This window comes from Eumetopias jubatus, unplaced genomic scaffold (genome assembly GCF_037043125.1).
Source record: "Eumetopias jubatus isolate StellerSeaLion01/CBP00866 unplaced genomic scaffold, mEumJub1_p1.0 scaffold_17, whole genome shotgun sequence".
Taxonomy (NCBI): Eukaryota; Metazoa; Chordata; class Mammalia; order Carnivora; family Otariidae; genus Eumetopias; species Eumetopias jubatus.
Window position 1 is genome coordinate 76987445 of NW_028274823.1, and position 15978 is coordinate 77003422.

The 15978-nt window shown below is 41.3% G+C and overlaps 1 protein-coding gene and 1 pseudogene across 4 annotated transcripts in view; one reads left to right on the plus strand and one right to left on the minus strand.

Moving 5' to 3' along the window:
- Positions 1-2966: 2966 nt before the first annotated feature.
- LOC114210337 (proteasome maturation protein pseudogene) lies at positions 2967-3492 on the minus strand (annotated as a pseudogene).
- Positions 3493-14017: 10525 nt separating this feature from the next.
- The window catches only part of ACTN2 (actinin alpha 2), a 65100-nt gene continuing 63139 nt past the window's right edge, over positions 14018-15978 (plus strand). For 2 of the 4 annotated variants that reach the window (XM_028104515.2, XM_028104514.2), the window contains exon 1: positions 14018-14143. In XM_028104515.2, coding sequence (XP_027960316.1) covers positions 14018-14143 — 126 coding nt within the window. The remainder of the gene's footprint in view (positions 14144-15978) is intronic. The other 2 variants (XM_028104516.2, XM_028104517.2) reach the window with 1 other exon arrangement.

Genomic DNA, 15978 nt, shown 5'->3' on the forward strand with positions numbered 1-15978 from the left:
GAGATTTGATTTTGCCAGAATGGACAATAGGGAGAGTGGAGTCAGATGGAAGGAAAGGGAGTTCTTTTTTTTTTTTTTTTTTAAAGATTTTATTTATCCGACAGTGAGAGACACAGCGAGAGAGGGAACACAAGCAGGGGGAGTTGGGGAGGGAGAAGCAGGCTTCCCGCGGAGTGGGGAGCCCAATGCGGGGCTCGATCCCAGGACCCTGGGATCATGACCTGAGCCGAAGGCAGACGCTAAATGACTGAGCCACCCAGGCGCCCCTGGAAGGGAGTTCTAAAGCATTGCCCAAACAAGGGCAAGGGACTGAGACAGATTGCTAAGAGATGGAGTAACAGTCCAGGGTGTGGGGAGAGCCATGGACTTGAGACGAGAACCTGGTGGACTGTGTGAACGGGAGGGGACCTCCAGGAAAGGCCGAGATAGGGCTCCAGGTGCATTCTGGGCTGTGACATGAAGGTAATCTGCCGAAACAACATCTACATCCTAAAGGAAGAGTTGATCCATCTAAATGGCTCTCCAGTTAGTGGAGTATTGGGGGCATACATTTTTGAGCAGATGGACTTCCAATATTCCTCGCCTTCTGAAGTTTTAGGAGGACACATATCCTTCCCCTCTCTACCCTTCTTCCCACATACACGCAAAGACTGATGGTCAAGAGTTTAAATAGACAGTATTGAGACAGTACTGTCTTTAGGGAGAATGATCTGCATGAAAGAAAGATATGCAAGATCCAGTGTTACGGTCTTAACAAAAAAGAAGTTGCATACCCGTTCATATAGTTTAAAAAAATAATACTCCTGTGAAAATGCGTACAAAACTCTGAAAGGATCCACAAGAATGCGTCAACACCAGTTGTCTGTAGGGTTAGGGGAAAGCGTTACATTTACAAAAAACAAGCTAATTGAAATACCCTGATGTCTTGTTAAAAAGCTGTATCTGCACACCACCCACCTGTCCTTGTTCACTTCCCTGAGGGACTCCGAACCTCCAGCAATGCAAGAAAACTGTAAACATCATCAATAGAAAACGAGGGTGTGGGTTGGTGCACGAACAAATAAAAATGCCAAGGTTTCCTGCTGTCTTAAGTCTGTTCTCAACGAGAAGTAACAATAATTGGAATGGATTTTTATCTCTTGCAATTTTACCCACACTACTTCCGCGTTCTGTGAAAAAGACCTAGGTGTCTTAACTGACGGCAAGTTCAATAGAAACCAGCTGTGGGCGGACAAAACGTCAAATGCAAAGTTAAGTGGGACTAATGGATGTGATGTTCAGTGCTTGGTGACGTATTGTTCTCTGAGCTGGTGAGAGCACCGTTGGAGCAATAAAAGCTATCATTTATTAGAAATGTAACATGTACTCATTGTAAAAAACCAAATAGTACAAAACTATACGAAATAAATAGTTGAAGTGCCCGCAACTTTCCACCCCCCTTCCTGTTCCCTGTGGTTCGCTGATAGAAACGGTTTGGAGTGTTTTCTTCTAAACTCAAAACATTTTACAGACATAGGTAATTTTCTTCCACAAAAGAAGTCGCTTTTAAAAATTGCTTTTTGTTTCTAAATCACAGATCAAAATTTAGAGGTGTTCCGTAGGTTCCTTCATCAGCCGCCTACATGGGGACACTTGTTCATGTCTTTAGGGTCGATCCACAAAAACACAATTTCTGGGTCAAAGGGTACATTTACAATTTTTTAAATTCTTTTTTTTTTTTTTTTAGATTTTATTTATCCATTTGGGACAGAGAGAGAGAGAGAATGAGCAGGGGGAGAGACCGAGGGAGAGGGAGAAGCAGGTTCCCCGCTGAGCCAGGAACCATATGCGGGGCTCAATCCCAGGACCCTGGGATCATTACCCGAGCTGAAGGCAGATGCTTAACCACCTGAGCCACCCAGGCGCCCTACAATTTTTGATAAGTAGTAACAAATCCTTTCCAAAAAGGTGGCATGGAATTCACACTTTAGAAACCTATACCCCCCCCCCACACACACACATACAGGCAGGAATGTGTTCAGAAAAAAAATTAAGAACATAATACGACATAGCTGTTGAATGCGTGGGTTTTGTAATAATCCACTTCATGTTTGAGCTGTATGACCCTGGACATGTTATACAACCTCTTCAAATCTCACTCTCTTCATTCATAAAATGGGAATCATAGCTCCTCCCTCCTGGGTAGATGTGCAGATTTAAATGAGATAGTTTATGTAACAAGATTGTGCAGAGTTTGTCATATAAAGAGGCCTTGATAGATACTACTAATCTGGAAAACAAGTATCATGAGATAATAGAAACAAACTTTCTGGGTATTGCTGATTGTCTTAAAAGATTTGAAAGTTGATCGTGTAGAATCAGATAAGACATCTTCTCTGGAGTTCCAGAAGCCGGATGGGGCTACTGATGGATAGAGGCTATGTCACTTTTTCCAAAAATAAGATGAGTTCAGGGGCTCATAGATTATTTAGTTTGGTGGGCCTTATTTAAGAAAAAAGAACACAGTATTATGAACCTGAAATTTGGTACAAAGTCTTCGGAAGGGTCATACATGCAAAGGTCTCTGAAATGTAAGATTCAGTGAATCTACCTCCAAATGAGTCACTTTTGAGGAAGTACATCCTCTGGGACTAGAAAATTATCTTCCGGGTCATCCCAGCCCATCCCACAGGTCTGGAAATAATGCAAGTAAGCAAGTTAAAAAACTTTTTTTTTTTTTTAATGGTGTTCTTCAGTTGACTCCTATAGTGGGTGGAAGTTGGACTAGCTAACATCTAATAGATCTGAAATTCCTCAGTTTCCATGAATCTAAAAGTTATTAACATATATCAAAATGACCTCAATATACATATTCAAAAAAAGAAAGAACAAGTAATTCACAGTGTTGGTTATTATCTTTTTTTTTTTTAGGCAAAAACTCTCATGTGTCAGTACTTTTAATGTTGTGTACATCAAATTATAGTAAAAAGATGACTATAAACAACATGCGGCCCCTCTATTTTCATGAACAGCACAAGAGATTACAGTAAACCGAGTTCATATTCCACCATCAAGTGTGGTTCTCCCATTAGTTCACTTTGTGACGGGTCATTAAGAATATCTTCAAATCCAATAGTCTCATCATTACCCCTCAAAATATCCAGTGAAAGGTTTGAGCTTGGAAGAAATGGAAGACACTGTACCTGCTGCACTGCCTTGAACTCCATTTGTAATTTTAGTGGAGCAAACAGACCCTGGATGTTTCGTAGTGTGGAAAAATTCATTTTATCTTGGTTGAGCTGGAAATTTTTTTCTGATAATTCAAGAGGATGACTGGGCAAAAGTTCATTTTTCGCACAAGGAAGGCCTTTTCGAAGAAGATCATGACTTTCAAAAGGTCCACTTGCTGAAAGTTCAGTAACTGGAATACTGTCCTTTAACTGAGATCCAAGTCCTCTGGCATTCATCTTCACTTGCTCTGTGAACAGCCTCTCAGCCCCGTTACCGTCAGCCGGCCCCCGGTGTTGGTTATTATCTTATATAATCAATATAAAATCAATTTCGGGGGCGCATGGGTGGCTCATTGAGGCCCAGTTAGAGGGCATGGCATCAGTTGAGCGTCCGACTCTTGGTTTTGGCTCAGGTCATGATCTCAGAGTCCTGGGATTGAGAGCCATGTTGGGCTCCACGCTCAGTGAGGAGTCTTCTTGGGATTCTCTCTCTCCCTCTGCCCCTCTGGCTCCTGCTCTCTCTCTCTCTCTCTGTAAAAAAAAAAAAAAAAAATACATAAATCTTAAAAAAAATCAATTTAAGTTTCTTTGGGGAGCAAGGATTATGGGATTACAAGTGCAGTGGGAAATTGGAAAGGCAACTGGGAGGGCCCAAGAAAAGATGATAGGAGGGCTTGAATATTAATACAGTGGAAGGAGGAAGCCAGCAGGGAAGCAAACAGCCAAGGTTTGAATATCCTTGGCAGGTTATTTGGATTCTTACGCATGTCAAGGACATTTTGGAGATTTGGAGAGAGACTGTGACTCTTGAGCCATGGGATTTCTCATTAGCTTGAGATGAGAGAATGGCTGGGTGAGGGTTCAGGCTGTTGACCTCAAAGAAGGCCTGATGAGGAGCCGGTGAGAATGGAGCCATGCCCTCTAACTGGGGCTCTGTCACTGGTTAGTTGATCTCAAACAGGTCCCCAAATCAACTAGTAGTAGTTAACAACAGTCCTGGGTTCAACTTCCGGTTTTACCAAATATTTGTCATACCATCCTTGGCAAATCACTCAATTTCTCTAAGCCACAGCTTAGAGAATGTGTGAATGGGGATGATTATACTTACTTCAGACATAAGGTTTTTGTGAGATTTAAATTAGGTAGCCCTCAAAACATTCTCCGTAGTTCCTGGCACAAAGCAATTAGAAGTGTTGACTCTATTTTTTAGTTTTTTTAAAAATTATGAACACCTACCAGATACTTTTTTTTTTTTTTTTGGTATCAGGTGTAATTGGTAGTCCAAACTGTGTAAGACTTCTAGGAGTATATAATCCATTAAAATTATATATAATTATCTATGATTCAAGGTAGTTTTTGTTAGTTACGTATCTAACGGTTATTTAGAATGCAGAGGTGAGTCATTTTGGGCTGCAATTAGCAAGAGTTGTTTTAGAGGAAAAGGCATTTTATTTTATTCTATTTTATTTTATTTCATTTTTTAAAAGATTTTATTAATTTGAGAGAGAGAGAGTATGAGCAGGGGGAGAGGCAAAGGGAGAAGCAGACTCCCTGCTGAGTGGGGAGCCTGACAACAGGGCTCGATCCCAGGACCCTGAGATCATGACCCAAGCCAAAGTCAGATGTTTGACCCAGCCACCCAGGGGCCCCTAGAGGAAAAGGCATATTAGATGGGCCTCCAAATACAGGCAGAATTTTAAAATCAAAACTTGTGAGATATTGAAAGAACTACCGTCAGCAGATGCCAAACCAGGACAGACTGTTGAGGGAACAGAGAAATATGCAGTTAATTTTTAAAACAGCTTTATTGAGCTATAATTGGCATTAGATAAACTACGCATAGTTAGAATGTACAATTTGATAAGTTTTGATATATAGGTACATCCATGACACTACCATTGCAGTCTAGGTGATGAACATGTTGAACACCCATAAAGTCTTTTATGCCCCTTGGTAAATTTCCTTCCCACCCTAGCTTGCATTTTCCTGGAAGTTCATATAAATGGGCAAAGCCTCTTTTATAGGCTCTTTTATGTCTCCTTTTTTACATTCAGCATAATTATTTTGAGAGATTTCTTTTCTTTTTGTTGCTGAATAGTATTCTATTTATGAATTTACCACAGTTGTTTATCCATTCTCCCATGGATGCACATTGGGGCTATTTTCAGTCTGGACCTACTGCTATGAACATTTGTGTCCAAGTGTTGGTATGGACACATGTTTTCTTTTCTCTTGAATAAACCCACCTTGAGTGGAATGGCTGAGTCATATGTAGGCATATGGTTAACGTTTTAAGAAACTGCCAAACTGTTTTCCAAAGTGGTTGTAACATTTGATATTCCCACCGACAGTGCGTGAGAATTCGAATTTCTCTATGTCCCTGCCAACACTTGACATGTTCAGACTTCTTAATTTTAGATAATTTCATAGGTGGGTAGTGGTATCTCATCATGGTTTTCATTTGCATCTTTCTAATGACCACTGGTGTTGGGCATCCTTCCATGCCCTTAGTTGCCATTAGTCTATCCTATTTGATGAATTATCTGCTCAAGGCCTATGTCCATCTTTCCATGGAATTGCTCATTTTCTTTCTGTTGCATAGAGTTTTTAATATACTTTTGGATATAAGTTTGTGGTTGGATATGTGATTTGCAAATGCTCTTACTATTTTTCCACACTACTGAGTTTAATTTGCTGATATTTTGTTGAGGAGTTTTGCATCTGTGTTAATTAGGGAAATTGGTCTGTAATTTTATTTCTTTTTCTTTTTTTGTTTTGTTTTGCCTGGATTTGGTACTAAGGTAATGCTGGCTTCATAAGATGAACTGAGAAATGTTCCTTCCTCTTCTATTTTCTGGAAGAGATTGTGTAGGATTGGAGTTATTTCTTTTTTAAATTTTGTTAGAATTTTCCAATAAAGCCAGGTGGGCCTGGAGATTTCTGAGTACAATTTATTTTTCACATCGATCTTGTATCCTGTGACACTGATTAATTCAGTTATTAGTCTAGTAACGTTTTTGAAAAACCCACTGAATTTTCTACATGGAGGATCATTGGGAATAAACAGTTTGTTTTACTTCTTCTTTTCCAATCTGGATGACTATGTTGTTTCTTGACTGATTGCCCTGGCTAGACTTACCAGTGCAATGTTAAATAGATGGTGTGATAGCAGGCATAACTGTTTTGTTATTGATTTGTTTTTGATTCAAATTGTTAACAGTAAATATGATGTTAGCTATGGTTGTTTTGCTTTTTTGTGTTTGGGTTTAGATGCCCTTTATTAGGTTCGGGAGGTTCCTTTATAATTCATTTTGCTAAGAGTTTTATTGGTAATGGATGTTGGACTATGTCAAATGCTTTTTCATATCTATTGAGGTTTCTCTTTTTGAGGCTGTTAAGATGGTGAATTAAATCAATCAATTTTTGAATTAAAAATAGAAATACCAGGGGTGCCTGCGTGGCTCAGTCAGTTAAGCATCTGCCTTTGGCTCAGGTCATGATCTCAGGGTCCTGGGATTGAGTCCTGTCAGGCTCCCTCCTCAGCGGGGAGTCTGCTTCTCCCTCTCTCTCTGCTCTCTCTCTCTCAAGTAAATAAATAGAATATTAAAAAGAAATTCCATACAATCCAGCAATTCCACTTCTGGGTAATTTTCTTAAGAAAATGAAAACACTGATTTGAAAAGACATATGCACCCCTGTGTTCACTGCAGCATCGTTTACAATAGTCAAGATATGGAAGCACCCTAAGTGTCCGTTGATAGATAAATGGATAAAGATGTGAGATATATATATATATATATATATATTTGTTGTATATATATATATAATGGATATATATATAATGGAATATTACATAACCATAAAAGGGATGCAATCTTGACGTTCATCACAACACGGATGGACCTAGTGGGTATTAGCCTAAGTGAAATAAGTCAGAGAAAAACAAATACTGTATGATTTTACTTACACATGGACTCTAAAATCAAAACAAAATAGAGACAAGAGTCATAAATATAGAAAACAAACTGGAGGCTGCCAGGACAGAAGGGGGTGGGGTGAAATAGGAGTAAGAAGTACAAACTTCAGTTTTCTTTTTTTTTAATGTCTTCTATTTTATTATTTATTTATTTATTTATTTTAAAGATTTATCTATTTATTTGAGAGAGAGAGAGCAAGTGGGAGAAGGGACAGAGGGAGAGGAAGGGGGGATAATTCCAAGCAGATGCTTCACTGAACACAGAGCCCGATGTGGGGCTCGATCTCACGACCCTATGATTATGACCTGAGCTGAAACCAAGAGTTGGACGCTCAACTGACTGAGCCACTCAGGCGCCCCAATTTTTTTTAAAGTAGACTCCATGCCAACGTGGGGCCTGAACTCGTGACCGCAAGATTAAGGATTCCATGCTCCACTGACTAAGCTAGCCAGGTGCTCCCAAACTTCAGTTTTCAAATAAATACGTCAAAGAATATAAAGGATAGTACCAGGAATATAGTCAATAATATTGCAATGACTTTGTATGTTGACGCATGGTCAACTACACTTACCATGGTGATCATTTCATAATGTATATAAATGTTGAATCACAATGTTGTACCCCTGAAACTAATATAATATAGTATGTTGACGATACTTCATTTAAAAAAATAAATAAAAATTGATCAATGTTTGAATATTTAAGCCAATCCTGAATTTCCTGGAATAAATTCTATTTGATCATCATGGATCCAATTTGGTAAATTTTTTTGAGAATTTTTGCATTTATTTTCATGAGAGATATTGATCTGTAGCTTTCTTGTAACATTTTTGGCTGTCTTTGGTATCAGACTAACACTGGTCTTTAGCACAAGTTAGAAAGCAGTCCTTTCTTTTCAATTTCCTGATTGTGTATAACTGGTATTCTTTCTTTCTTTTTTTTTTTTTAAAGATTTTATTTATTTATTTGAGAGAGAGAATGAGATAGGGAGAGAGCATGAGAGGGGAAATGGTCAGAGGGAGGAGCAGACTTCCTGCTGAGCAGGGAGCCCGATGTGGGACTCGATCCTGGGACTCCAGGGTCATGACCTGAGCCGAAGGCAGTCGCTTAACCAACTGAGCCACCCAGGCGCCCGACTGGTATTCTTTCTTAAGGGTTTGAGAAAATTTACCGCGGAAGGCAAGTCGGCCATAAGAGATTTTATGTGTGTTGGGGGTGGGGTGGGGTGGGAGAAGTTTTTAACTACCAGTTGAGTTTCTTTAATAGATATAGGGCTATTCAGAATTTTTATGCCTTCTTGATTGATCTTCGGTAGTTTGTGTCATTAAAGGAATTTGTTGATTTCCTCTAAGCTGTTGAATTTATTGGCATATAGTTGTTAGTAATATTCACCTATTACTCTTTTAATCTCTCTAGATTCTATAATGAGGTCACCTCTTTCATTCCTGATACAGATAATTTATGTTCCTTTTTTTACAATGAGTGTGGCTTTAAATGTATCAATTTTATTGATCTCCTTAAAGAGAGTTTTGGTGTAGGCTTACTGATTTTATTAATTTTCCTCTGCTGGGTTTCTGTTTTACATATTTTCTTTTCTTTTAAAGATTTTATTTATTCATTTGCGAGAGACAGAGAGAGAGAGAGAGAGAGCGAGAGAGAGAGAGCATGGGGGGAGAGGGTCAGAGGGAGAAGCAGACTCCCCGCTGAGCAGGGAGCCTGAAGCGGGACTCGATCCCGGGACTCCAGGATCGTGACCTGAGCTGAAGGCAGTCCCTTAACCAGCTGAGCCACCCCGGCACCCAGTTTTACATATTTTCTTGATTTCTACTTTGATCTTTATTATTTCCTTCTTCTGCTTACTTTGGGTTTACTCTGCTTTTTTCCCTAGTTTTTTGTTTTTTTTTTTTAAGGTGGAAGCTTGAGGTCATTCATGTAAGATCATTCTTTTTTGATATAGGCATTTAATGCTATAAATTTTCCCTTAAGTACTGTTTCAGTGGCACCCCACAACTTCTGATCTATTGTGTTTTCATTTTCATTCATTAAAAAAATACTTGCTGGGCGCCTGGGTGGCTCAGTTGGTTAAACGACTGCCTTCAGCTCAGGTCATGATCCTGGAGTCCCGGGATCGAGTCCCACATCGGGCTTCCTGCTCAGCAGGGAGTCTGCTTCTCCCTCTGACCCTCTTCCCTCTCGTGCTTTCTCTCATTCTCTCTCTCTCTCAAATAAATAAATAAAATCTTTAAAAAAAATAAATAAATACTTGCTAATTTCCCCCTTTAATTTCTCCTTTGATTTTGGGATTACCTAGATGTTACTGAATTTCCAAATATCTGGGGATTTTCTAGAGATCCTTTGGTTACTGATTTCTAATTTAATTCTATTGTGGTCCAAAAGCATATTGTGTAAGACTTGCATCCTTTTAACTTTATTAAGAGTTGTTTTATGGCCCTATGATCTATCTTGCTGCTCATGGGGGTTTTCTATAATCCCCCGTTTCACAGGGTGGGGGTGATGCCCATAATGGAAGCCTGCTCACACAGATGGTTTCATAAGAGAGGAACACTGAACCTGGGGACTCATAACTTTAATAGCAAGGAGGAGGAACACTGCTCTTTGTTTCCCTCATCTGTCAGGTTTGCTCATTGCAAATACAATCTGAGCAATGGCCCAGGTAAATTGCTGCCAGGGTCCTGCAATTTTGGCATACGAGCAAGACTATATAGGCATCCTCAGAACCCACGGTGAGTCACCGCTCCAATGACATCACTGAAACTCGTTTCATTCTTTTGGATTATTTTTTTGCTGTCTGTATTTTTGAGAGTATCTATTTCTATGCTTTCAATTCACTAATCTTTTCTTCCGCAATATCTAATCTGCACTTAATCCCATGTAGTGTATTCTTCCTCTCAAATATGGTGGTTTTAATCTCTAAAAGTTTCATTCAGGTCTTTAAAAAAATATCTTCCATGTTTCTATTTAACTTTTTAAATCTACAGAACACAGGTGTAATAACTGTTTTAATGTCCTTATCTGGTAACTAACTTCTCAACCCTGGGTCAGTTTTGATTGATTGTTAGTCTCATTATCATGGGTTATGTTTTTCTGCCTGTTTCACGTGTGGGAATCTTTGATTGCTTGCCAGATCATGTGGTTTTGACATTGTTGGGTGCTGGATATTTTTGTATTCCTATAAATCTTCTTGAGCTTTTGTTCTGTGATGTAGTTCAGTTTCTTGGAAACAGTTAAGTCACTTGGAAACAAGTTACTTGGAAATATTTTTATTCTCTTGGGTCCTGCATTTGTGACTTTATGATTGTTTTATGATTTGCTAGGCTGGGTTCAGGTGAGGCTCATTCTAGAAGTAACCTAGGAATAATTAATTCCACACTGCTGAGGCACGACCTTCCTAAGCACTCTACCCACTGCTCTGTGGCCTATGGGTTTTTTGCAGTCCTGTGGTTGGCTCAGGCACCCACCTGGCCCTGGATGACTGCTGTGCACCGTTCCCTTACCCCTTTCAGATGGCTGTCTCCCTGGTATTGGGTGGTTTCCTCATAATCACGCTCTGCTCCAAGCTCTGCCAATACTCAATGGGACACTGAAGGTCTCCAGAGCTCTCTCTGCAGTGTTCCTCCCTCTGATACCCTGTTCTGTGAATACTACCTGTCCTGTTTGCAAAGACTCAGCTTCATCTCAACTCTGGGAGTCTCCTAGACCCTACCTCAATGTTCTGGCTTACAAGTTCTCTCAAGGCTATAAAATGAGACCATTTGAGGACTTTCCTCATTTATTTCCCATCTCTTGGGATTCCTGTACTTCATTGTCTGATGTCCAGTGTCTTGAAAACAATTGTTTCATATATTTTGTCTTTTTTTTTTTTTATTGTTTCAGAAGAGATGATCCCAGTCCTCATTTACTCCACCTGAGCCAGAGGTAGAAGTCTTCTTATTAATATCTTGACTTAAGCTATTATTTCTTCAAATAATTTTTTCTGTCCTCCCACTTCAGAAACTCCAATTACACAGATAGTAGGCGGCTTAAAGTTTTCCCACACTTTACTGATTCTTCCCTCATGTTTTAAAAGTCTTTTCCTCTCTGGGTTTCATACTGGATTATTTCTATTGCTATGTTTTCAAGTTCATTCATCTTTTCTTATGCAATGTTTACCCATAATTAAACCCATTCAGTATATTTTATTTTTATTTTTTTCCATTTGGTGTATTTTTAAGCTCAGATATCATAATTTCATCTTTACATATTCAATTTTAGGTCTTTTTAAAAAATTATCTTCCATATCTCTACTTAACATGTTAAATTTTTCCTCTAGCTACTTGAATATATGGAATACAGTGATAACTACTTTTAATGTTCTTTCCTCCTCATGTGTCAGTTTTGGGTCAGTTTTGAGTGATCACCTCATTATGGATCTTTCCTGCTTCTTTGCACATCTGGTAATCTTTGATAGGTGCCAGAAATTGTAAATTTTACTTTGGTTTAAGTGTTGAATGTTTTTGTATTCCTATAGACATTTTTAAAAATTAATTAATTTATTTATTTTAGAGAGAGAGAGAGGGTTGTGAGGGGCAGAGGGGAGGGAGCGAGAGAATCCCAAGCAGATACCCCGCTGAGCACCGAGACAGATGTGGTGCTCAATCTCATCACCCTGGGATCATTACCTGAGCCGAAATCAAGAATCGGACACAATACCCCCTGAGCCACCCAGGCACCCCGCCTATAGACATTTTTGAGCTTTGTTCTGGGACATGGTTAAATGACTTGGAAACAAACCATTTGGTCCTTTTGGAGCTCTTTCGAGCTTTTTCCGGCAGATCCAGCAAATGATATAATTGAATGATATAATTCAGTTTATGGGTAATATCCCCCCACTTCTGAATACTCCACCTGATGCTATGTGAATTATGAGGTTTTCCGCTCTGGCTAATGGAAACAGAAACAATTCCAGGCCCTTTAGGGGTTCCAAGGACCATTCCTTCTAGTTCGTTTGGGTGCTTCTTTTCTTGGTTTCAGGTACTTTTCTCCCATGCATTCATGGATGGGGCAAGGAATGACTGGAGCAGTCATAGTGCTCATGTTGTTTATTTCTTTACATCATCACCCTTCTTTACCTGATGACCAATGTCTTGAAAATTTTTGTTTCCTATATATTTGTTCCCCAGATTTGGGTTATTTCAGGAAGGAAGGTAAATCTGGTTCCTTTTATTTCACCTCATCTGCAACCTGAAGTCCCCACAGTTAATTCTGAAGACTAGGATTCACAGTTTTTATAATCGTTGATAAATTTTCTAATAGTTAAAGTTTAGTGATAAACTCTTTAAGAGAGTATGATTTTAATACAAAATATAAACTTAAAATCTTAAATTTAATCCAGGTAAATTAGCTCAATCACTATTTCCAAGACTGCTTATTCCTTCAACAAATATTTGAGCACCTACTATGTAGTAGACATCCCTCTAGTTGCAGGGAATTACAGCTAGGAACAAGACAAAATCCCTACTCTCGTGGAGTTCCTGTTCTAGTGACTGTGTTTTTCAAAATGTGAATGCAGCCTATATGCTAATTTGTCAACGTCTTTTTGCAAAAAAGATCAAAGCAATAAAACTAAGTGATGTCAAAATTCTAAGGGACAATGACAAATCTAGGCATAGTTTCAGCTTGAAACATGTCAACAAATTGAAAGCTCTTGAAGCACAAACAGTTGTGTAGCATCTGTGGGCAGCTTTTATTCAATTTAGACTTAAACTTTAGAAGTCAAGTACCCTGCCTATCAGTCCGCCTCTGGATCCCCAGTGCCTAACAGTGCCTGGATTACAGCAAGTGCTTAATAAACGAGGTCACGAAAAGATTTCAACCTGCTGGTTCCAAAGGACCTCGCCTTGATTCCTTCCGGACATAATTGACAGGGAACAGCTAAGCAGAACCACAGGGATGAAAATGCTTATGTGGAGCATATGACGGCGAGATAGAAATGTAACATGAAGCTAGCTGCTTGTCTACCATTGTCAGTTCTTTTAAATTTATGACTGGCAGGTGAGAGCTGACACCTCCCGCCTTTGGTTTGGTTCCTGACATTTTAATATGGTTGATCAAGTTTCTTGCCTTGATTTCCCCAGATGAGGGAGGGGAGAAGAAGAAGGGATTCTGTAGCTTTTAAACTATACTCTTCAGGGGTGTAGGTGCATGATATCTGTGGAAGTATGTGGAAAACGCGAATATGCAAATGATATATGGAAAACTTGGGATGCGTTGGAGGTGGAGGCCTCCCCTGGCCCGCGTACACCCATCACCCCCGCTCTTCCCCCCACCGCCCGTAACCGACCCAGGCGCTGGCAAGCCAAGCCCACCGCGAGCCAGAAGGGTAAGTGGGAGGCGTGGGCTGGTGCAAGCAGGCTCAGCTCGCGACGAAGGAAGTTTGCTGCAGCGGCGTGAGCGCGGACCCCCAGCCGGCCCGCGCCCCGCGCCCCGGCCCACCCGCACGTGCTCGGAGCGGCGGGGGCGGGGGCGGGGGCGGGCGGAGGGCGGAGCGGGGGCGCGGCCGGGCGGCCACGTGACCCGCGGCGCGGGTATTAAGCCGCGCGGCGGCTGCTCTCGGCCCGAGCTGGTGCTTCGCCCGCGACCCAGCGTCTAGGCGTGTAGCCCCGAGAGGAGCCGCGCGAAGGTCACCCCGCGCCCGCCAGTCCGCCGCCTGCGCCTCCGCCTCCGCCGAGCTCCGCGCGTCCCGCCGGCCCCGCCGCGTCTCCGCCCGCCCGTCCGTCCGTCCGTCCGTCCGAGCCCCGCGCGCCCCGCCGCACCCCCGGCTCCCCGAGCGCCATGAACCAGATAGAGCCCGGCGTGCAGTACAACTACGTCTATGACGATGACGAGTACATGATCCAGGAGGAGGAGTGGGACCGCGACCTGCTGCTCGACCCGGCCTGGGAGAAGCAGCAGAGGAAGGTCAGCAAGGGCCCGGTGCCCGCCGTCTGCGGGCTCGGCCCCCGTGTCTGTGTGTCCCAGCCCCCTGCGGGCTCGCCGGCTGCGTGCATTAGCGAGAGGGCGCGTGGTGGAGGTGTTGTGTTGTCCTGTGTCCTCGTACGTAGCCCGGGTGTCCCGTTAGGAAGGAGAACACGTCCAGGGACAGGCACGAAATTGGGCGTCCAGTGTGTGCGCGCGCGTGTGTAAGTAACGTAAGAGTCACAGAACGAAAAATGTTAAAAGAGGAACAGTGCTCTGTAGGTGTGTTCCTGCTTTAATCAGCGTTAGACCAGAATCTGAGAGTCTCAGGTCTGCTCCTGACCCCTTGAGTCTGTGACCTTGGCCACAGGAGTTACACTTTACTTGCACCACTGTGTTCATTTGCCCGCAGCCCATCTCTTCCCAAATAAAAGATGTCAGATGAATCAGTGTCATTCGGCTTTCCACAGGGCTACCCAAAGAGAAATTGCAAATCATTTCTTAAATGTTTTGGGCTCCTAAGAGAGGGATGCTGTATGAACACCAGATACTCCCCAATAAAGTAATAATTATTTCACACTCTATTTATGGTTCATTGATGTAAGCACCCAGGGAGGAGGGAGCCAGACTAGCTCTGAAAGCTCCCTGCCCTTCTTACTTGGCGCTTTCTGGAGGCCCAATGGAATATTCCACTATTTCAAGGTTTCTTCTTGATCCCCTTGGCTAGAACAAGTAGGGAATGCTCACCAGGAGGCTAAATCCCACCTCCTGTTTGACTGGGCACAGAGCCTGGTGGAGTCAGACATGCCAACCCAGACCTGCTAACCCAACTTTATGACAGTGTCATGACAAAAGCAAAGTGCCCTACGCTTTTCCCCCCTATTTTTCTGGGGGTGAGGCAAAGTGGATTTCCCTGCTAAGGACCTGCTTTTAAGTGAGTAACCTCTGTCGACCATATGTGTGCATGGGAAGTGCTCTGTGTAGCTGCCCCTGTGAGTGAGTGTGCTGTATGACATGCTCAATTAGCGTAGGACTGTGGGCAACACATACATCCCATCGTTCTCTCCCAATGAACAGCTTTAGCTGGGAGGGTCTCTCCCTATTTGGATAATTCTCAAATAACGGGACGTTATTTTTATAGCAAGATTTCTCTTTTGTTGTCTACCCTCTCTGGTCAAATACCATTTACTATTATTATTTTAAAGCTCGAATTTGGCTACATTTCGCTCTTCACCTTAATTTCCTGAGACTTTTACCACTCCCGCCTTCTTGGAAACAAGAGAATGGAAGTGATAAATAGAAGTTGAGTCTATAAAGGAAAATAACATTTCAAACCTTCTACTGTTTTTTTAAATGACATTGCGAGAGAAACACATGGCCTGAGGATTATTAATGTGTCATCTGGTCTCGCTGATGCATTATCAGTCAGCAAGAAGTTAAAAAGCAACTTTAACTTTCAGCATGAGTGTTTTTCTTTAAAAGAATTCCCCACAGTTTTGATTACTATGTTTTTCATGTTTTTTTTTTTTAAACTCCTAAGTCTTCGTTTCAAAGGTTGCCTTTTTTTCTTATGAGAAATAGTAAAGTAGCTAAGAGATTGGACAAGTAGTCTGCTCATCATTTTTAGGAGTAATAGTCTAATCACAATAATTTCTGTTGTTTTGGGTTTTGTTTTTGTTTTTTCTTACAGTACGATAGCAGGATAGAGCTAATGTCAGTTTCCAAAAGCCACATTGACGTGTATCTCCTGTCTTTTTTTTTTTTAACGTATTCACAATATTTTTGGATAGAATGGCATCATTGTAATTTTTTTTTAGGTTTGGGATTCCTGTGTGAAT